This window comes from Pipistrellus kuhlii, unplaced genomic scaffold, assembly GCF_014108245.1.
Source record: "Pipistrellus kuhlii isolate mPipKuh1 unplaced genomic scaffold, mPipKuh1.p scaffold_m20_p_7, whole genome shotgun sequence".
Classification (NCBI taxonomy): domain Eukaryota; kingdom Metazoa; phylum Chordata; class Mammalia; order Chiroptera; family Vespertilionidae; genus Pipistrellus; species Pipistrellus kuhlii.
The window spans coordinates 11978691-12001470 of NW_023425573.1; the positions used below are offsets into that span (position 1 = coordinate 11978691).

The 22780-nt window shown below is 40.2% G+C and overlaps 2 protein-coding genes across 9 annotated transcripts; one reads left to right on the forward strand and one right to left on the reverse strand.

Annotated features, from left to right (window-relative positions):
• Positions 1–331: 331 nt before the first annotated feature.
• On the reverse strand, positions 332–7250 carry MAIP1 (matrix AAA peptidase interacting protein 1). Of its 6 annotated transcripts, none has more exons than XR_004984833.2 (5): positions 6690–7250; positions 3954–4025; positions 3428–3554; positions 2061–2162; positions 332–696 (listed from the first exon to the last, which is right to left on the reverse strand). XR_004984833.2 is itself a non-coding variant. In XM_036420885.2 (5 exons), the coding sequence occupies exons 1-5, from the start codon at positions 7110–7112 to the stop codon at positions 618–620; spliced, it is 849 nt and encodes a 282-aa protein (XP_036276778.1). In that variant the 5' UTR covers positions 7113–7247; the 3' UTR covers positions 332–617. The 6 variants fall into 6 exon arrangements, 4 of the variants coding, with proteins under 4 accessions (XP_036276778.1, XP_036276780.1, XP_036276782.1 ...); XM_036420885.2 differs by having other exon boundaries at positions 2061–2208; positions 6690–7247; XR_006740556.1 differs by having other exon boundaries at positions 608–696; positions 3383–3554.
• Positions 7251–7363: 113 nt separating this feature from the next.
• Positions 7364–20002, forward strand: TYW5 (tRNA-yW synthesizing protein 5). 3 transcript variants are annotated; one of them, XM_045575714.1, is made up of 8 exons: positions 7364–7518; positions 8666–8820; positions 11177–11246; positions 12981–13061; positions 13822–13959; positions 17663–17750; positions 18126–18242; positions 19595–20002. In XM_045575714.1, the coding sequence occupies exons 1-8, from the start codon at positions 7441–7443 to the stop codon at positions 19849–19851; spliced, it is 984 nt and encodes a 327-aa protein (XP_045431670.1). In that variant the 5' UTR covers positions 7364–7440; the 3' UTR covers positions 19852–20002. The 3 variants fall into 3 exon arrangements, with proteins under 3 accessions (XP_045431670.1, XP_036276777.1, XP_036276776.1); XM_036420883.2 differs by having other exon boundaries at positions 7370–7518; positions 13017–13061; XM_036420884.2 differs by lacking the exon at positions 12981–13061 and having other exon boundaries at positions 7365–7518.
• Positions 20003–22780: the final 2778 nt, after the last annotated feature.

Genomic DNA, 22780 nt, shown 5'->3' on the forward strand with positions numbered 1-22780 from the left:
TGGACATCTGGAAGACATCCGCCCTAATTGGTACATTACCCTTTTACTTATCTCCTCTACCCCAACTTCTAGGACTCCAAGTATAAGTATGTTAAAATAGTTGATATTACCTCACAGATGTAATATGTGGGTTTTTTTCTGTGTTTTAGAAAGCTTCAAGTTCATTGTGCAGTGACCAAGCCATAATCCCATCCATTCCTCATCTAGCTAGTGACCAGGGTTATCAAATAGCACTGATTTTAAAAAATAAACCTTATACACTCTTGAATTATTGGTTTAAATGTATTAACCACAAATAAAATATTTTAAGAATTAAGTTAGAAATATGTAGTTTTTCAATACCTTCTTTATTGTCTATAAAATTAGTTTGTGCATATATACACATTCGTGTAATGTTAGAGATGACAGTTGAATGTGACACCAACAATGGGCTGTGGACCTCTTTTACAGAAGGTGACAACGATCAGTAGAAATGCTTTATTGTGTCATACCAGTATACTGCAAGGCGTACTGCAGAATAATACGAAAGTCAAGTGAAGATCAACTGATCCATATTCTTCCTTAGTTTTTCACAGCAATTGCTGAAAGTTCAAATACGCCAATTTTTCCAGGAAAGATTATTCTAGTAACTTGGCGTGATCAATCCGTGCAATGATCCAGTTGGGCTTCACTCCCTGTGTAAACTCCCTCTGGAACCTAGGGAAGAAGTGCAAACACCAGTCCAAATCGTCTCAGGTAACTAATCTGCAAGTGTTAGAGGCAGTTTTTAGCAATAAACTAATGGTCAATGGTAAATAAAGGACTTTACCAATTTAATCACAAAAAATATCCCTACAGAATTAGAAGTACATTCTAAACTAAAGTGAGTATTTTTAATGGAAGAATCTATACTCCAACATCTGCCAATCCTGTGAGAAACTGGGGTTTTATTGTTATTAAATACTAGCTATAACATATGCCTAATATGAGGGGAATAAATTGGAATATGCTGATGAACATATAGCACTTTAGTGTTATCTGGCTTACATATGTTAGCTCAATCTTTAAAATAAACAGTGTTTAATGAGCTGCCCTGTGTCTTAGCAGGAAAGATCAGTAATTATAAATGATATCTCCAAAGAGAAAATTCAGATTTTAATTAAATAAGTGTTTAAATATATAATTATGTCTCTATTGACTTGTTCACTGCTCCAAATGTTATTAGCACAAGAATGCACAATAGTGTCTCAAGTAATTTGCTAACCTACTAGACAGACAGTGCTCCTTAAGGCAAGAACCCTTTAACTTTGCATGTGAACCCCTACCAGAGACCTGGAGATGGTCAATAAATGTCTAGAGAGTGGGTAGTCATGACCAATTACCGCAGATCTTATTTTCCAACAAGGCCATCACCTTATCTCCCACCCAATAGGCTCCTCTGCAGTGTGGCCTTGCAGATGCTCCATAAGGAGGTAGTCTCCCAGGTGCTTTTACCTGTGCAGATCCTGTGACTGCTTTGACAGTGGACTACGGTGGAAATGATGTGGTCCCATCCTGGGCATAGCCCTCTACTGGTTTAGCATCTTCTGACTTCTGCCTCTTGAATCCCACCCACCATAAAACACGTGACCAGCCTGAGACCACCACAAGCCATGCCAGCAGAAGGGCCTTGGAGAGTTCGACATTATGTGGCGAGACTGAGGAGCCCAAGGCGATGCCCATGTCGGTGACAAAGCCATTGCGGAAACGGGTCCTCCAGCCCGTCACCCCGCTGATCCAGGAGAAGCAGAGACTCCCTACTGATCAGCCTTTCCAAATCCTGACCGTGAAACAGCAGCAAAATCCAAGGGCTGTTGGAAGCTACTGCGCTGTGGAGTGGTTTGCAATGCAGCAATGGACAGCTGAAACACTGTGCAATTACATCCAGAAACACTACCGCCTTTCCTACCTCCAACATTGCCGCATCATGGCCAGTAGTCATTATGGCTTTTTCTCTTTATGAATAACCTGTCAAATTTCAACCCTTTCTTCCTAAAACTCTGTTAGTTTTTTTATCGTAGTATGGCATGCGACAGACTTACTCATAGCTTGCACTAAGAAGTTGCTTAGTTTCCACGTTCTGATTCCCCAACTTAACCTGGAACACACCCGCTCCGCTTAAAGTTTCACTGGGGATGTTGGCACTGGTTAGATACCAAAAGCACATCAGGATGTTAACAAACTTCCTTCCTTAGGGAAAAAACATACACATACACAAATACAAATCATAATAATCTATCATCCATACATCCAAAATGAAATAGAAATTGGCAGTAGTTACACAGTTGTTACAGATCAAATTTTGCACCTCTTACATTGCTACCTTTTTATTTTCTTAGGGTAATGTCAGTTTGGCCCTCTTCTTGCATTGTAATATTAATAATTAACAGTTACTATTTACTAAGCATGTACTGTTTACTAAGTATACTATAGTTTTCAATTTGTGGCATTATTTATCTAAAACTCTAACAGATATCTGTTGAAAAATGAAAGGGGAAAACACTTCTTGCTACTAACTTAACCCCAAATGCCAGAAAGAAGAAAGACTTCTATTCCGCCCTAATTCACTTGGCTATGCCTGTGATTATGACAATGGCTTGTGTAAAAATCAGGTAGTGACTACTGTGCTGAAATGCAATCTGAAATATTAGGGAAGAAAAAGTATTTATGAAAAACATGTTAAAGAACCTTTACAAATGTTTCAAATTAGCATGTTTATAAAAATGAAAAAATTTTAACTATTAAGAGTCCAAATCAGAATTGCCTTGGGAAGTGTTTATAAGCAAAGGCTAGATCTCCTATGTGCCTGGCACATAACACATATGCAAAGATTTGTAGCAGGAATAAATAAGTCAATACATTTTCAGAAACACTGTAAAGAAAGAGTATGCATTGGACAAGGTGAACCAGATAACTACTAACATTCCTTTCAGTGTTTTCCATTGTCTACAAATAAACCCTGTTTGGGAGTTCTACAGTTGACTTTATTTTCAAGACATCTTTAGCTGATATTATTTACTTTTTCTTTTACTCCTTACTCCTTCTACGTAACGTATAACTGGTCATTTTAAATTCTCAATTGTTTCCTTCGAGTTAGAAAATCTACATACAGATATTTTAACTGCGATATGGGAGCAGCTTGTCCTAAACTGTTTTCATCAATGTGACAACGCTCTCCCCTGGGAATTAAGTCGTGGTAGGCCAAGTTCAGACAAAAGGCCTTAGAAGCTACTACCATATCTCGGCTCTTCCAGAGCTGGGTCTTAAAAGAATGACACAGTATTTTTCTGAAGAACCATGAGCATCCATTTGTACCAACAAAGTCCCACTATGTCATGATCTTCCATCGAGGAGTTCGGTTTACCTGGACGACCGTGGGTCACTAAAGCCGCCTACGCTCCAGCATTACCTTTGTCGTCGTAGTAGATGGAGATGTCTCCTGCAGAGGTGTACACGATCTCCTCTATGTCAGCAGCCAGGGCATCTTTGTGGCTGTCAGGTAGTGAGGTTACCTTTTCTTTCAACACAAGCAGCAGCTAAGTTTGGAAAAAGCAAACTGTAATTCACCTCTCAAGTTTTCGAAAGCTTTTTAAGAAGCTCAATAAATTGTTCATGGGATGAATTTTTCGATTCCTATTTTTAAATTTACTACCATCTTTACTCAGCTTCTAAAGCAAGGCTAAAAAGCATCTAATCATTCAACTAGGTAACTTAGAACAGAATATTCTATATAAGTACAATTGACAGGTCACATTTCCTTACTTATACCTTAGCAGCAAGTCATTCAATGCTTTTATCAAAAGGAATGATATAGGGACTGCTTTGGCTGATGGCACTCACACTATTTTTAAGCATATATAAGGATAATGTACTGTATGTATTATGCAAGGAAATAATACATTTATTTTTAAAGGAAAATTAAAAGTATACTTTACCTCTTTAGTCACAAGTTCTTCCAGCAGATCAAATTTACACTGTGATAGCAATTTGGACACATGAGCAAAAGCCTTAAAAAAAAATAGTGGAGGGAGGGTGGTGATTATTTCAATGCTCAAACTTAAATGGCCAAGTATGACAGACTGTTTTATGGTAAAGTGATAAACAATGTCAAGCACTAATATACCAATGCTAGGCACAACTCCTCCTAGTTGGTTGGCTTTTCTTTTCTCATATGGCCTTCCCACATACACAGTAGTAAGTAGGCAGACTGCTAACTATGTATCCACTCTCGGGACCTGGGAAAAGGCAGTGCGTGGTGTATACACTTGGACCTGAGAAAAAATCCTCTATGTATCTCCTTTTAAAATAATGATGGAGTAATCAAACATTCTGAGTGTTATATGACTCCCCACCTCCCACTTAGTCAAACATAAACAGCAGCTGAGAAACAGTGAAATCTAAACTGTACTGCGGGTCCATCCATCTGGGTGGCAGTCTGAGCCATTAAGCCAGGAAGCAGGCTGGGGAAAGAGGCAGGAAAGATAGAGTTTGCAGTCTGCTACAGTGGATTTCAACTTTGAAGTAGGATGCCCCATTTTAAAGTGGACAGGGCAAACTGCAATGCTCCACATTCCTGGCAGAGAGAAGTGAAACGGTGCATAAACCTCGACCCATCTTTAAGTGAGGAGGAAGGCAGTAAACGGACAGGGCAAGCACGATGACGGGTAAGAACTGGATGCTGTGGGAGAACGGAGAGCCGCCTCAGCCACCCGGGAGGCCCAGGAGGGCTGTCAGCAGGAAGTACCCTCGAAGCTGAAATCTGGAGACTGGAGGAGAGCGGATGCACAGGCATGTCAGAGAGATGACGGTACCACTGTCATAACCCATCACATCTATGCAATAGAAGCTCCGTAAACCCTAAGGGAAGGAGTAGGAGCTTCCGGGTGGGTGACCCTCGGAGATGCGGGAAATGGGGTGCACCTGGAGAGGGCATGGACCCGCCACCCCTTCCCACATACTCTGCCTTGAGGTCTTTCTTTCTTTTTTTCTTTTTTTTATATTTTTATTGATTTTGTACAGAGAGGAAGGGAGAGAGAGATAGTTAGAAACATCGATGAGAGAGAGTCATCAATCAGCTGCCTCTTGCACACCCCCTACTGGGGATATGCCTGCAACTAAGGTACATGCCCTTGACAGGAATCGAACCCGGGATCCTTCAGTCCCCAAGCCGATGCTCTATCCACTGAGCCAAACCGGTCTCGGAATGCCGTGAGGTCTTTGATTGGGCGGCTCCTTTCAAATAAACCGGAAGTAGCAAGAGATGGCTTCCCTGAGTTCTGTGAGCCGTTTAGCAAAGTACTGAGCGATGTGGGAACCCCCGATTTAGATTAAAAGTATGGGAGGCCAGGACTAGGGTCGGTGTCTGAAGTGGAGGCTGTCTTGCGGGAACAGTCCCTAACCTGTGGAATCTGCATTAAATCTGGGGAGTTAGAGCCAGAACTGCTGTAAGTGGTCTGATGAGGAACTTCTCACCTGAAGTCTTCAAGGAAACAGCTCTACCCTCTTTTTCACAGAAAAGGCTAAAATGTGCACCAAGATGTAGGGGGAAACACAGTATGTGATTAATGTGACTTGATGGCAGTTTTAGGGACGTCATGCACACATATCAATGCACAGCAGAGTGGGTGGAGCTAATAGCTAATACAGCCACTGACAACTGGATGCTATTAATCAAATCCTCATTGCTTTTTAATTTTTTAACAAACACATAAATCAGTCAAGAGCTGACTCGGGGAAGGAGTTAATATTGTCGCTGATTCAAACATGTAATTTGTAACTGACAGGTCGGAAAAATAATGCAAATGACTGTTTTTATGAAATGATCTGAAATAAGTTAGGGGCAATACATCGATGCCAAAATACAACCAACTGTAAAATGATGACACGGATGGCATAATTTGCAGGTACAGGAGGTATGACCTGGGAAATAAACTAGGACTTCTACGGTTGAACAACAGTTCTGAAATGTTTGGTGATGACAAAGTTCCTAAGAGATACAAGAGGAAGTTACAGATGAACGTTCATCCTAGAAAAATACATGTGCTGGTATACACAAAACCTGCAAATCTCAGGACCCAAGATGACCCACACGTGGCGAGGGTAAGGTGGCATAGTGTCAGCCACCCAGGAAGAGGGACAGAGCTGTCAGCTGCCTCAGCCACGTCTCTGCAGGGGAAACTGCTCCTCTGGGGTGGTTCCTTAGGAGTGTGAGGGGTCGCGGCGGGAGTGAGGGGAAGAGGCCTAAAGGGCAAAGGGGCCCTGGCAGTAGCTGGCAGGAAGTTTCCTCTTTTCTCCCCAAATGACATCGCACCGCTTTAGAAACATTTACTTTTCAAAACAACTGTACCTACTGACTCACTTATTCAGCGACTAGGCGCCAGTCGTTGCCTTTTTCATTTTGCAGAAAATCACGTTCAGAAAAGAAAGCAACGTGCCTTTCAAGGGGCAGAAATGGGTTTTGAGTCCGTTTCTGATTCAAAACCTGTAGAGAGTGGACGGAGTAATCGGGGGACTTCACCCTCGTGTCTCAATGGGACCTCGAAGGCTCTCGGGGACCAGAGGCAGCAGCTCCCCGGGGACCCCTCTCTGCTCCACACCGGGACGCGCCCGGGGTGAAGGCACCGAGTGAATGCACGGAGGCGCGCAGGTCAACCTGGGGGAAATAAACGAACCTGCTTCGCTCCCTCCGAGAATTCCTTGATGCTGAACTCTTTGTCGAAATAAGCCCAGATGAGGAAGGCGAAAATTCGAGTCCGAACCCAGTTGATGGGGTTGGAGAAGCCCAGGATGAGCATCTTGGTCTTCGGGCGCTGCTGGGGCGGCTCCTCGGTGCCGTAGCTGCGCCGGGGGCAGGCGGGGGGCGCCGCGGAGCTGAGCAGGGGGCGCCGCCGGGGGTCCCGGGCGGGCAGCGCCGCGGCCCACGGCGCCGGCGGACACGGGGCCGCGGCCCAGCCCAGGTGGCGGCGGCACAGGCAGCAGAGTCCAGCCCAGGGCGGCCTTCCCGCGGCTCGGCCGGGGGACCGGAGCCTGGCGGCTCCTCCGGGCAGGGACCCAGCCAAAAGCCAGCGGGGCCAAAGGCGAGCCGCCAGCGCCATCTTGTGACCTTTCACCCCTGCGCCTGAGGGTGCCGCAGCGAAAGCCCTCCGGCGGGAAACCACCCCCTCAACGGGGCTCCTGGGAGCGACTGGCGCGGGGAGCTGGCCCTCTGCTGCACCGCGGGGCAGCCCGCCGCCTCCCCGAACCCCCCTCCCGCACACTCCCCGCAGGGGCCGCAGCCGCGCCGGGGACCCGCCGCTCTCGCGAGCTCCGCGGCCTCGCGGGCCTTTTCTCGCGGGGCCTTTTCTCGCGGGGTCGAGTTTCCGGGCGGAACAACGTGTGTGGGCCTAGTCCCCGAGACTCGGAAGAGGACCGACCAGAGCGGTCATGGCCGGGCAGCGCCTCCCGGTCCCCCGGCTGGAGGGGGTCTCGCAGGAGCACTTCCTGCAGCACCTGTACCCACAGGTGAGGCCGTCCCTGCCTCTCCGCTGGCTCCCAGCCTCAGAGGGACCGGGGAGAGGGCGGCGGGCGTCTTAAAGGGCTGGGCGGCCCCGGGAGTGTGGGCGCCTGGGGATGCCGGCCGGCTCATCCATCCCTTCCGGAGAGAACGGCTCCTCGTTCCCTGGGAGCAGCGTGGCGGGGAGAGCTGCGAGCGAGGAACGTTTCCCTAAAGGAAGCTGCCCTCGCCGCGGAGCGCGGCCTGGGGGAGCCCCGCTCGGAAGCCGCCTGCAGTTGCCATGGCAACGGAGGGAGCGTTCTCCGCCATCATCACCCGCCCTCCTTGTCGTCCTCCTTTGGGTTCCTTACATTGTAGGGGGTTCCAGGCTCCCTCCCCTATTGGCGTGGCTGGCGCCTGTCCGTCCACCCGGGTTACTGGATTTCAGGGAGCAATGTGTTCGCTGTCCTGAGCCAAAGGGGATCCATGGGAATTCCCTCGGGAAGCTTCTGCTGGTCTTGGTCTCGGGTTCTAATTCAAATATCGGAATCTCTTCTGTGTATCATTCGAACCTTCGTTCTTTAAAGAAAACTAAGGGAAAAAAATATAATAGCTTTGTTCTCAGGAAAACATACTCAGGTTTTTAGAGATAAAGGAGCATGATAGCAGCAGCTTACCCTGAGTAGTTCAGAGAATCATCATCTTGTTCTCTAGACCCAGTTAGTGAGAATGAGAGCAAATGGTGAACCAGAGTAGATGGTATATGGGATGGCAGTTCATACTTTTCCGTACGTTTGAAATGCTATCAAAATAAAAAGTTACAAACATATTTGACTATGAATACCCATTTTAATCATTTAGTCATAAGTATCACCCCTGAAAACGCTTTAAATAATATTTAGATGATTTAGATTTTTTTTTTTTTTTTTTATATCTTAGCTATTCATGATGTCACTGTTCTGTCTGTTCTCCTAAGGTTAAAACCTGGGTCTACCGTAAGTGTATTGGATGGGTCCTGTTCCTATTTTAGTTACAGCGTGAATTGTCAAAAGGTTTGAGTTTGAGCATCTTGGGATAAAGAATCATTTCTTTTTATTTCTCTATTGTCAAATACAACTCCTGATATATTGTTGAGTTTTGTTTGTTGTTTTTTTTTTGTACTTTTCCCCTTTGTAGAGAAAACCTGTAGTGTTGGAAGGAATTGACTTGGGCACATGCACAAGCAAATGGACGGTGGATTACCTGAGTAAGATTGGAGGGGGGAGAGAAGTGAAGATTCACGTTGCCGCCGTTGCCCAGATGGACTTCATTAGTAAGAACTTTGTGTATAGGTATTTTCTTCTCAGGTTTACTCTCGGGACACAAATAACTTGTTTTAAGCCTTTAAAATATGTATACAAAATCCACATGGCACATCATCTTTGGCGAGCTTGATATAATCATGGAATAGCTTACTAATTTTTAAAGAATGGCTTTTAAAAGACAAGAATTCTGAGTTTACATAATTATATAAAGACATTTCCAAACATCATTTCTTGCACAGGGTGTATACCTAATGCCTTCTGGAACCACGGAGGGAACAGAGAATTGCCATAACTGGAGAGGTCACATCTGAATGCTTCATTAATTAATTGATCCTACCACATTGTAATTATTACCTAGAGTAATAAATTATAAAGTTGCCTATCATGATCTATTTTGATTTTTAATGCCCCAGTTTTGGAAATTTTTCTAAATAATACTGTTTTTTGATAAGTATAAGTCTATTGTTTTTCTACCTTCCCCAGAAATGTAGGGCAAGTAGTTGCTATTTTGGTATAAACTTTCATCAACTCAGGAAACTTCAAAAAAATTATACTTAATTTTCACTTTTTAAAAAATAATCTTAATTTTCTTCCTCATGGTTGTAATTTTATGTTTTACTATCTCTTAGAAGCAAATAGTTAAAAGCTGCTGGGTTTCTAAATTTGAAAGCTTTAAATACCGTAATCTCATTGTTTTGATATACTGTTTAATCCCATGAATTTTGTTAAAAATGTTACATTAAAAAACAAACAACTTTCATATTCTGAGCATGTGCAGTTCCCAACAAATTCAGTCTATTAAAAACATGTGTAGTTCACAACAGCCTGACTTTTAAAGAGAGTTAGCTGTTTCTTCCAGAGTAGAGATGAGTTAAACAGCTTCTAATGTCCAGATCCATTCCTTTCTCAGTTTTCCAGCTCATATAAACAGCTTGCCAAAGCATTTCTCAGCTTTTTTATCCTTTGAATATTCACCATTATAGTTTTGGTTTTTATTTTTTTAAATTGATTTTTTTTCTTTTTTACAGAGAGGAAGGAAGGGGATAGAGAGTTAGAAACATTGATGAGAGAGAAACATTGATCAGTTGCTTCCTGCACACCCCCTACTGGGGATGTGCCGGCAACCAGTGTACATGCCCTTGACTGAAATCAAGCTTGGGACCCTTCAGTCCCCAGGCCAATGCTCTATCCATTGAGCCAAACCTGTCAGGGCTAGTTTTGGTTTTTAGTAGGCCATGAATTGAATTTAATTGTCATGAGTCTTCCCAAGTCTAAGGACTTTCGTTAAGTCAAGAAAGTGGGAGAAAGTGCTGAAAAGATAAGTGTTTTTCAGCCTGCAGTTAATGATGTTTATTTTCCAGAGAGTCCAATGTCACAGTTGACATTCCACATTTATCTTAGCCAGTGTGTTTGTAGGAAAACTTTGCTAGGAAAAAGTAGGCCCAACTCTTTCTGCCCATCTTGCCAGTACAGATTTCAGGGGGAAGTAAAAGTGAAAAGATTATAACTTTTAACCAGAGGTTTGGAGGCTGGAGTTCATTGCTGGAGGAGGAGAGAGGCTTTTGACGTGGATGCTTTTGAGGACTAGATTGTCTTAATGTGACTGATAAGAGATCATCTTTCTGTAGGGGCAGTACTTTTGATTCTTGAAGGGATAGGATGGGACATAGAGAAAAAATAATTCGAGGCTCAAGAATGTGAGGTAAAGGAAACACACTTTGCTTTTACAATGTTCAGCCTTTTCAACCAGGTGGAAGAAGCCAAGCGTTTGGTAGAAATATTGAAGAATAAAACATTGTCACTTAACTGGAATTCTTGAGATATTCCTCAGAAGCTTAAAATGATAGAGCGTGGTTCAAGAGGATGAGAGTAGTGTTACAAGCTTCTGTGTTCTGTGCAGGAAGATTAGTCGGCGGGGGGTAGGGGTGGGGAGGTGGGAGGGTAAGGTGGGAAGGAAGAGGGTGGGGAGCCCTTGACCTACATCAAGCCTTTGCTTAGTCTCTTCCAAAGGAGCATTATTCGTAGTTGCACATCATCACAAGAGCTTGAAAGTGTATATTTCCAAAGGTAACCAAACACCATAGGAACATTTTTCTAACATAAACTAGGAATAGGAGGTTATTGGCATATGAGAAGGATCTGTCTGTACCATAGATTTAAAAATCTTTAATTTTTGAAATAGGAATATCAGACAACCTAGGTCAAATAAGCACAATACTAAATGAATTTTGAAAATGTAGAATTCCACATAATAGGTTATAATAAAAATTATGGATATTGTAAAACAGGTCATATCCAACTTTAACAAATCCCTATAATATATAATGATTAGAATATTATTAATTGATTTATTATTAAGTCCAAGGATTCTTTTGTGTTTCAGAACTTTACCTTTTGACAAGTTGGTTCAGAGGGCAGCTGAAGAAAAGCATAAAGAATTCTTTATTTCTGAGGTAATTGGTTCTAACATTTTCTTTAGAAAACATGTTTATATACTAAATAAATTTTCTATAACAGAATATTTTATATACAAGAGCTGTATCATTCTCTAATAGCCACTCTTACAACTTGGTTGTATATGCCATAGATATTAGTTCTACTATTTATTAGGTCGCATTATTGGCCAAATTATTTTTCTGTGCCTCAGTGTACTCAGCTATAAAATATGAATCATAACAGCACAATTCACTAAATCTAATACATAGAGTAATTATTAGCACAGTGCTGACTAGAAACTACTACTAAATGTTAGCTATTAGCTATTAATATTACTTCCATTGAAAATGCTTTGGTTTGATATACCAAGTTCAAATGCTAATGGAGAACTATTTTATTTTATAATTAGTTACTATCAGTGTGATTGTTTTAGAAATTTGCTTTAACATTTATTCAGAAAAAGCCTACTTATTTACACCATAGTCCGCCTTTAATTCAGTTTAAATATCATGGAATTCTTGAGCAAGGCTGTTAGAGGAGTCCTTGTTGGGTAGCAGTGTCTCGGCTTTTACCGTTGTGCTCAGTCATTAGTTGGGGGAACTCCAAGAAGAGCAGGATGTTGGTTCGGAAAGTGAGGTGGACCTGAAGGAGCTAACAGCTGGCAGCTGTAAGTCAGCCACACTCTTTCTAGAAGGGGGTTCTGATACATCAGTCTCTGTATCTGCCACATGAATTTATTTAAATTCTGAAATATTAGAACTGGTAGAAAACTCTTAGACTTTTGAAAAACATATTTTGAAACCTGCTAGTTAGTAATAAAATCATAGAATTTACTTGAATGGTACTATCTAAAAATATAAAAACAATGAACCTGAAAGTTTAAATTTCTGATCATCTATAATAATAAAAGTGTAATATGCTAATTAGACCGGATGTCCTTCTGGACGAAGCTAGGGTTGCAAGGGCCGAGCCCCTTAAACGAATTTTATGCATCAGGCCTCCAGTACATTTATAAAAGTAAATAAAGTTTAATGAAGTAAATGAAGTTTGTGTTACTAACAGTCATTGTAGGTATAAAAACGGCAGAATGCCCCTGTGCTTGACCCAGTATATCTCAGTTATCTAATTCTCATAGGAAATGCAGGCAACAGAAATGTTTTCTAATGCAAACAATTCCTTATTATAGCTACTCGGTGCAGTACAATTGGTGACTTTTTGTATTGTATCAAATTTACTGCTGTAAAGTGACATTTCTAATTCACATACATGAGCTGACTCTTAAGAATTTGGCTTGAGAATTTATATGATCAGGGATAGGCTTAGCTTCATAAAATACAATTCAAAATTTTAAAAAATTATTAAAAGTATATTTTATTTATCCCCTATTGCACATTTGTATTATATTAAAGAACTTTTTTGTTGGCACTCCAGCAATACCTTGAGATCATATGTGTTGTCCAAATGGGAATTCTTTTAAGTCTTAAGACATTGTTGAGTCTAAATAATTTGGAGAATGAAGTCTAAATTGAACAACGCGGCTTTAGATGTGGTACGTGTATATTGCTTTTAGAATTTCTTTTACTTATATTTTGTGGATTCAATCATTATTACAAGCAGCATGTAAAGATTTTTCTTCCTATGGCCACCAGAGAGCATTAGTAGAAAGGGTAAGAAAACGTAACTTTATGGAAAATGACTTCACTGGGTTAGATTTTTGTTTCCTTTCATTTTTACTCTGTAATATTTCTAAGAGAGTATTGATGTTATTTTTCTTTGGGATGTTTAAGGATGAAAAGTACTACTTAAGGTCACTTGGAGAAGACCCTAGAAAGGTAAGAATTCTGAATGTGAAACAATGGTTTCAAGCTTAAATGGATGTGTATGTATATAAAAACTGGCACTGTAATTTTTATACTTGCCGCCTGTCATATGATCTGTTTGATCCTTTTTCATTATTAATGATTTGAATAAGTATGATTATTAAAAGTTGATTACTTAATTTTTAAAGTAGGACCATAGAATCTTAGTGTTTAAAGTCATCTGCTGGTAATCTGTACACAATTAAGAAATTCTTTCTACTGTATATTTTACAGATTGCAATTCACCTAATAAAATAGAATCTTAAATAATTATAAAAATTCTGAATAGCTCACTAAGCTTTGACATGCATTCAGAGTCTAATTTATATGGCTGTAGTGCTATGTAAAGAGCATCCCTAAAACGATTAAGTCAGAACCTTCCTTCTCCTTCCTCAGTTAGACCGCAGGTTTACATAGTTGACAACAATCAAGTTGATGACTCCTAACATTAAAATACTTAACATTAGATACAACTGTATGAATCTTGCTTAAAGTAGGAAGAACCTATCTATAAATGAAGCATATTAAGCTAAACTGTTAAATCTGCAGCCTTGTTACACTGTGTGTATTACTTAATTGGTGGCTATAGTCATGTCCTAGTATTTTAAAGCAGTGAGCAGAGTTTCACTCCATTTCTCTTTTATATCGTGGGTTCTGATGGCAGTCTTAGATAAAATAAGCATTGTGCCAATGTTGTTTTACTAAAATTCTTATTTTGTTCCTCTCAATGCAGGATGTTGCAGATATCAGAAAGCAGTTTCCTTTATTGGAAGGAGATATTAAGTTTCCAAAATTCTTCAAAGAGGAGCAGTTCTTTTCCAGTGTTTTTCGCATTAGCTCACCAGGATTACAACTTTGGACCCACTATGATGTATGCTGTTATAGATGTTTAGCATTGATAGATTTAACAGTCACAGTGTTAGCTCTGTGGGCTATCCTAAATATCTTTGATATGTAATTTGCTAAACATGAGGTTGAAAACTTGTGCTTTGCAAGTTTTTGGAAGTTGTTAGCTAACACCAAAGCCTAGTTTATCACATTTGCATTCTCAGTGGTCTTGTTCTTGGCTCATCAACTTTATATATAAAAGTGACCAGTTGACCGGCCGGTGCCTATGATGTGCACTGACCATCAGGGGCAGACACAATGCAGGAGCCGCCTAGTGACAGCAACTTTGCAGAGTGCCCTTGCACTCCCGGACTCCTTTGGGGATGTTGGACTGCCGGTTTCAGCATGATCCCCGCAGGCCAGGCCGAGGGACCCCAATTGCTGGGGGGACCCCGCTTACTCTGTAGACTCCCTTCGAGCCCTGGCACTGCCCCAAGTGCAGCCAGCCAGGGAGGGACTGTGGGAGGTTAGCTCCAGGGCATGTCCGGCCTGTCTCTCCCCGTCATTCCTCCCTGCCAGCCAACTTCTAATTAATTTCCTTTCAATGTACATGAATCTGTGCACCAGTCCTCTAGTCATATATAAAGTTTTATTAGGTGTTTTTGTTTTGTTAACACGTGAGAAATGGCCACCAGCTGAGAAGGAAAATGGTGGAAGTAGAAAAACTGATAAGATTATGGTATGAGTAAGAAGTTTATGGACAGCCATTTTCAATCATCAGAAGGTCTTAAGAATATATTTCCTGAGAATGTCAGGTGTCGAGTAGCAAGATGTGTAGATTATTGATTTTAATAATTTATGCTACCCTATATAGTAAAGAGGTAATATGTAAATTAACCCTCACACCCTCATAAGATGGCTGCCTATGACCAGGCTGGCAGGGCTGTTAGTGAGGGACGACTGAACAGGCTGCATGGGGCAACAAGGCCAGCGGGGAGGTGGCAGGGGCAACTAGGCAGGAAGGCAGGTAAGTGATTAGGAGCCAGTGGTCCAGGATTGTGAGAGGGATGTACTGCCGGTTTAGGCCCAATCCCTGGATCGGGCCTAAGCCAGCAGTAGGACATCCCCCAACAGGTCCCGGATTGGAGAGGGTGCAGGCTGGGCTAAGGAGACCCCCTCCCATGCATGAATTTCATGCACCAGACCTCTAGTGGTATTATAATTTTATTTGCTTAATGGATAGAAATATTTTACAAACTTTAAAAATCTGGTATTGTGTATGATTTGGTGTTAAGTGGAGAAATTTAAGAAGCTAAAGCAATACCTAATATGTTTATAAAGAAAAGGAATTATTTTTTTTTAAAGTTCTGAGTACCAATTATATTAATTTTTATAAGTATGTTTTATATAATTCAGCTGAAGATCTCTTGAGAGGATTTTAACATAATAACTTTATAATTGAGACAGACAAAATCCTAGCATATTGTTTTTTAAAGGCTTTACATAAATGATATGATGAGAAAATAATGTGATAACTCAAATACATTTTAACTGAATTCTCGGATTATATTTTTATTTTTAAGTAGTATCCATTTTATATTGAGTTATGGAATATCATAAAGCTTTCCTTAAATTAAAAATAAGTCAAAGAATAATAGTACTATACAGGATGTCCCCCCAAAATTTATACATACTTTGAGTGGTTATAAAGTCAGTGTTTATTAACATACAGATTATTTTCAAATATACAGACTGGTATACAGACTGTGAATGATTATAAAGTCAATGTTTATTAACATACAGTTCATTTTTAAAATTATCAGCTGTTAAAGTGTGTATACATTTTTTTGGGACACCCTTCGGTTATTACATAGTTAAGGTTTATATATGGGTTAATGGTAAAAGGAAAAATGCTTAGGTAGAAATGACCTATATATTGTACATTATAAAAAGGCAGGGACCATCAAAACCTAAACAACCAGGGACGAACAATCACCAGGAAGTGCATGGACCACCTCTAGGTGCCTTCCCCGCAGCCCACAAGCTCCTATCAAAGCAAGGCTGGCGGGCTGGCGGGCAGGCGGGCAGGCCAGCGGGGGTTGAGTGGGGCAAGGCAGGCATAGCAAGCTCGTTAGTCTCTGGCCCAGGCCAGAGGCCTAACTACTCTAACAGAGTAAGAAAAAGGTTCAATTTTTTAATAACTGGGTTAGCAATATAGTGCATGTGGCTGGCTATCAGTCCAGATATAGGGATTATGTGTTTTTGTCTGCCAAGAGCATCTTCTGCTAAAAAAACAATCCTATATAATCTGTCTATACTAATAAAAGGGTAATATGCTAATTAGACTGGGTTGACTGGCCATCTTCTGAACATCTGACTTCCTTCTGGACAAAGGTATGGTGGTTGGGGCAGACGCAATTAGGGGCGATCAGGCTGGAAGGAGAGGGCAGTTGGGGGTGAGATCAGGCCAGCAGGGGAGGGCAGTTGGGGTAGAGATCAGGCCAGTAGGGGAGGGCTATAAGGGGAGAGATCAGACTGGCAGGGAACAACATTAGGGGTGACCAGGCCTGCAGGGGAGGGCCATTGGGGATGATCAGGCCGGCAGGGGACAGCAGTTAGGGGTGATCAGGCCAGCAGGGAAGAGCAGTTGGGGGCAATCAGGCCAGCAGGGGAGCACTTAGGGGTAATCAGACATGCAAAGGTGGTTAGGGACAATCAGGCAGGCCAGCAGAGGGCTTAGGGGCTATCAGGCAGGCAGGCAGAGTGGTTAGGTGCAATCAGGCAGGCAGGAAGGTGAGCAGTTAGGATCCAGCAGTCCCAGATTGTGAGAGGGATAGCCAAATGGCCCCAATCGTCAGCCAGGCTGAGGAACACCACCTGTGCACAAATTTGTGCAGGGGGCCTCTAGTATGTAAATAATAATGAATACATCTTGTTTGTACTTATTTTAATTCCTTAGTTGAAAATTATGTAGCTCTGGCTTTTAACATTTTTCACAATCTCTACAAACAAAATGCACCCTTGCATACACATGAGTCATGATTACTCCAGTAATAGTATGCCAAGAAAATTTACAAGGTTATATAGTCATATAGAAATAATCTAAAATTAAGATGCCTATAAACCAGCAGTTGTCAACCTTTCGGACCTCATGTACCATTGGCTGGTGACTGCTGCTCCACATGTTTCCTTAAACCAGCGATCACCAACCTTCCAGACTCATTAACCACCAGTGTCCTCGGACCTCCAGTTGGCAACTGCTGCTGTAAACAAATTATGGCCATATGTTAAGTTATTGAAAGAGTAGTGGTTGCCTCAGTACCTTGTACTTTTCCAACACCTGATATTTCTAAGTGCTGTTAACGGGTTGTTGAATACTGCCTTATAGCATTCCTGGACAGATAAGTAATAAAACCAACAAGGGGAGCCTCAAATAGGTGTAACTACCCTCACTGCCATAGTGGTGAGGCAAGGGCAAATAATTTGCACTTCAGATTTCCTAATGGCTTGCCAGTCCTTTCCATTTTAAGGCAGTGCTACAGAAATATTTTAATACTAGTAAATGAACAGTGGTGTTTTGATTACAAATGTGTCATTGTTACATTAGAACATTATTCTTAAGATTTTACATAATGTGAGCCAAATCTTTTTAAAGGATAGGACTTATAGTTCACTGTTTGAAATGCCATTGGTTTTGTTTGTGAATTTTAGATTCTGTTTATTCATAAGTTCTTACTGCTTTCCAGGTAATGGATAATTTCTTAATACAAGTGACAGGAAAAAAGCGTGTTGTACTGTTCAGTCCTCGAGATGCCCAGTATTTATATTTATCAGGTATTTTTTTAGTTTTTAAAGATTGGTTTATTCATTCCTCTTTTTTGAGAAATCTCTGTTCTCATAGGAAAACATTTTAGGGTTTCTTCCTAATTAAAATGTATTGTGTATGTGTATACATGTAATGATAAGCTATATGAAGAATGAGAGTTGTACATTTTCTTAGTAGTATTACATGAATGGCAGTGGTCATACATAAGGGATGAGTCACTGGATAATGTATTAGGTTTCAGAAGAATAGTAATTGTTTTCACAGTTTGGGTATAGAAAGTCATTATACAGAAAAGAATAATTTTCAAATTTATATTTGTAATTACTTTTACAAAAAGGCTAACTTTGCTCAATATGTATTATCCTTTTTTTGGAACATTTCAGGTACTAAATCAGAAGTACTGAATATAGATGACCCAGACTTAGCTAAATATCCACTGTTTTCCAAGGCTAGAAGATATGAATGTTCCCTTAATGCTGGAGATGTATTATTCATTCCTGGTAAGATTTCTGGACCTCATTAATTTACTATTTATAAAATCTGTACTCTATTGATTACCCATTATATGATTTTTTTAGTCCAAAAATATATTTTTTATATCTATGCTGGCTTATGCAAGATGATTTTTAAAAAATATATATTTTATTGATTTTTTACAGAGAGGAAGGGAGAGAGATAGAGAGCCAGAAATGTCGATGAGAGAGAAACATCGACCAGCTGCCTCTTGCACACCGCCTACCGGGGATGTGCCCGCAACCAATGTACATGCCCTTGACTGGAATCGAACCTGGGACCTTTCAGTCTGCAGACCGACGCTCTACCACTGAGCCAAACCGGTTCCAGCTGCAAGATGATTTTTATACACATTTGTGTGTGTTTTAAAGTATGCTTAGGCAAATTCTTATAAAATTAAATCTTATTTTTTGAAGGCAGCTTATAAATATATTATACTTTATTAAATGACATCAAGGAAGATGACTTATATCTGGGGAAAGATTCCATCTGGTTGTTCTTTTTAATCATTTTAAAAATATTTATGTATTTTAGAACTGTCATTTAAGTATTTATCAAGAAATGGTAAATGTATTTCAAAGCCAAAATAGATTAGAGATTTTATTAAATATCAAAATGTTATAATCTTTAACACCTGTGATATCTTGTGTGTATTATTTTCTACAGTTTGGATGTATTACTTAATTTATGAGTAGGCATTAGTTGTTGCTGCTAACCAGTGATGTCATTAACATCTATAATTATTAGGGGGCCAGTGCATGAAATCATGCACAGTTAGGGTCCCTAGGTCTGGCCAGCGAACAGGGCCAATCCGGCCTGGCTGGGGCCTGCCTTCTTTTCGCACTGCTCCCCGGGTGGTCAGCAAGTTATAAAGCAAAACGCAGCTTGAATAGGAAGTCTTTGAGAACAAAAGTGTTGGGCTAAGTCAGAAAAGGTCAAATATACTCCTCAAATAATTGAAATGTTCTGTGTACAAAACATACTTTTGATGTGGTTGTGGGACTCAGGAAGTGTAAACAAATAACACAAAATACAGCTCCAAATTACAGATTTGTAAAGCAAATAAACTTTATTATGTCTTTCAAGTTAAAAAGGAAAAATTGCTATTTGAAAAGATTTTAAATGTAGGTTTGTGCTATTGACACTTTAAATTGGTTGGCAATTCATAAACGTTAAAATGATTCTGTTAAAGGCTGGGAGTGTGCTAACGAAGGGGTCTGGTTACAAGAATTATTTCTTACATTGGTTATATGCAATTTGTGATATTTCACTGACATTTTGGTGGTGTGTTTTTTTAACTGTAGGTTTTATTTTTAACTTTTTAAAATTTTTTCTTCAGCTTTATGGTTCCATAATGTAATTTCTGAAGAGTTTGGAGTGGGAGTGAATGTCTTTTGGAAACACCTTCCGTCTGAATGCTATGATAAAACAGATACCTATGGAAACAAAGATCTCACAGCAGCATCAAGAGCTGCACAGATTTTGGACAGAGCCTTAAAAACACTGGCTGAATTACCAGAGGAATACAGGGACTTCTATGCACGGCGAATGGTCTTACACATTCAAGACAAAGCCTATAGCAAAAACTTTGAGTAAATGATGAAATGAATGCAATGAATATAAACTTTAAATTCAGTTCAGCTCAAATATTAGAAAAATATAACAAGAAAAATTATATTTTAGATTTGTTATTAAAAGAGGGAAGGTAAATCAATTTCAGATTTGCATATTAAATAAGTACAAAGGAGTGTTTGTATGGTTTTTATACAGATCGTTACCGTTCAAAGAATGCTGTTATGGGATGCCTCTTGCTTTCAGATTCAAATAACTAAAATTTTAACTTAAAATGACAAAATGTACTGATACACTGGGCTTTGATTTTTTTTGTAGTTAATCCTCACCCGAGCAAATTTACCGTTGATTTTTAGAGAGAAGGGAAGGGGAGAGACAAAAAAATACCAATTTAAAAGACATGGATTGGTTGCCTCCTGCATGCTTCCTGACCAGGGCCAGGGATACAGCCTGCAACCTAGGTACCCTACTTTTCTGCCTAGAAGATGCCATTTTTTTCTAAAACTGTTAGACTGAAAAACTGGGCATCTTGTACACGGAAGTCAGCTGAGGAAGGAGCCCTGTGAGTGTGTAGCTGCCCATGCCTTGTCAAATAGGCTTCCTCCAATCACGAGCTTATTGTTACATTAACTGATGCTGTAATTGGAGGTGGAAGTGGAGAATCCACAGATGCAACAGGGACCAGAGCTTTCTGAGCCCATAAAGAAGTTAAAAAATAAAAAGATAAATACCAGTAAGCGATTGTCTTCTGCAAAATTCAAACTGAATGTAATCAGCTATGCAAAAGAGCATGGAAATAGAGCTGCAGAGACAATTTGGACCTCCTCCCACTGAGTATATGATCATACAGTGGAGAATACAGGAACAACTTAAGATACAAAAAAGAAGGCCTTAAGAAGAAAACCAGCAAAATGTCTAAAATACTGATTTTCTTAAATTTGGGTTGAAAAATGAGGGGCACCTTACACACGGAAAAATACAGTATATGCCCTTGATTGGAATCGAACCTAGGACGGTCCACAGGCCACTGCTCTATCTACTAAGCCAAACCAGCTAGGGCGGGCTTCAGTATTTTTGGTCCAGTGATTCAGTAGTGTTAAGAATCACTTGGGTTTTTCCTCCTGTTCTCACTGCAGCATTGGCATCATCCCGAGGCTGGCTACCTTCATGGAATGATTGCCAATAGCAGTCCAGGCCATGTGCGACACCTTCATTTACATGCAGCAGAGGAGTCGGGCTGTATTCCAGCAGCCCTCTCTTGATATAAGCTTTCCCCAAATTTACCACCAATCCTTGGGTCTTACTGATCTAAAATGACTAAACCCATCCTGAAATGACCCGTAAGCCAGTCTGGTTCCCTGGAGCTGCAAGTAGAAAACTTGTCCTCTGAGGCACCTGAGGGCAGAATGGATAGTTGTCAGGATTCTGGTAAGAAGGGGGGAAAAAAGTGGGCAACCACAATGTCTACTACATTAATCTTTAGAGCTTTTTAAAACAGGTGCCTGGATCCCAACTTTAGAGTCTTGGAATCCGTGTGTTTGGGATTTGATGCATAGTCAGGATTGAGAACAAGTGTATTAAATAATAACTTGGGTGAATAGTTTTCTGATTCACCCCAAATATTTAATCTGATCCTGGTTTTTCTTAGCACCCAGTGTAAATCAGGCCTGCCCCTTTTCTCAGTTTTTAAGTGTCAAAATAACTCAGATCAGTTTTAATTTAGGCTAAAGTTTTCCCCACTAAATTCTTTCCCATCTATCCCTTATTTTAAAAAAGAATTTTTATGAACAAATACATGCAAGATCCCAGTAATGTCCTCATTAGAGACAATGGGCCATTGTATGTAGATCTGTGTCATTCTTTGTTTTGGACCTAGTAATTATTTGCACTGACATTGACAATATACTTACCAAACACAAATGTGCCTATCTAAAGCAATCTGAGTATATAAATTTGGTGTATTTTAACTATGGAGAAAATAATTTCCACTATTGAGAAAGAATTCATTTACTCATATCCTGTGTTTAGAGTTGGGTTAATTTCAGGTATAAAAAGCAAATTACAATAAATAGTTAAGAAAAAAGTACATAAAAATTACTCTAAACTTCCTAAGCATCTTTGAGATATTGAAGTTACTTAGATTGTAATTATTAGCTTTTCACGAATATTAACCGTATTTGTCTTGGTACATAATTATACTGGAATTCTATTTATTTAGTAATTGATTTCAAATTTGGTCACTTCCATGGACAAAATAAGGGAGACTTATTTTGTATCTTTCTGTTCTTTTGATTAGCAGTTATGCGAACATTTGGAAAGAACTTTTCTAACAAGGCTTTTCTCTCACCTATCTAAAGTTGCCAACAGATAATCAGCTGAATTTGACAAAAAAAAAAAAAATTGCTGGAATGCAGGTCTGGATGGAATTGGAACTGTACTGCTTACTCCTCTGCTGAAAAACAGATGTAGTTAGGAAGAACTAACATAGATTGGCAGTCAGCCACAGATACGGTGTTACCTTCAAGTCTTATTTTAAGCATACAGGCCATGAAGTGTTTGGATGTGTCAAATGCACCTAAGTTGTACTCTACTTTTTAAAGTTCTATTCAGTGTTATCAAATGATCACCTAAATTATGCCTGACTCTACTAAAGCTACTAGATCTTTTGCCTTCTTAAAAAGCAATCTAAATTTACATATGAGGTCAATCTGCCTATGTTATCTTAACCTGTCTAAAGCATGTTTCTCTTCAAGGCTCTTAAAGTATAATGTAACACAATGGTTATTTTAAGAATACTACCTTTTGTTTCATATTTTACCTCTTAGACCTTATACACTGCTGCACTCACATGCTAGGACAGTTTTGTCTGTACTATATCCTTAGTGCTTAGACTTTCCTTGTCTTGGTTGGGTGCTTGGATATTACACGAATAAAATAGAAAAAAAAATACCAT

Bases quoted from the DNA above. Each gene is read 5' to 3' on its own strand.
- MAIP1 (XM_036420885.2), bottom strand. From the start codon at position 7,112: ATGGCGCTGGCGGCTCGCCTTTGGCCCCGCTGGCTTTTGGCTGGGTCC. The intron at 4,026-6,689 runs GTTCGTTTATTT...TTTTTTTTTAAG, and splicing joins TCTCGGAGGGAGCGAAGCAG to GCTTTTGCTCATGTGTCCAA. The intron at 3,555-3,953 runs GTAAAGTATACT...TTCCAAACTTAG, and splicing joins AAGAACTTGTGACTAAAGAG to CTGCTGCTTGTGTTGAAAGA.
- TYW5 (XM_045575714.1), top strand. From the start codon at position 7,441: ATGGCCGGGCAGCGCCTCCCGGTCCCCCGGCTGGAGGGGGTCTCGCAG. The intron at 7,519-8,665 runs GTGAGGCCGTCC...TCCCCTTTGTAG, and splicing joins TGCAGCACCTGTACCCACAG to AGAAAACCTGTAGTGTTGGA. The intron at 13,062-13,821 runs GTAAGAATTCTG...CTCTCAATGCAG, and splicing joins TTGGAGAAGACCCTAGAAAG to GATGTTGCAGATATCAGAAA.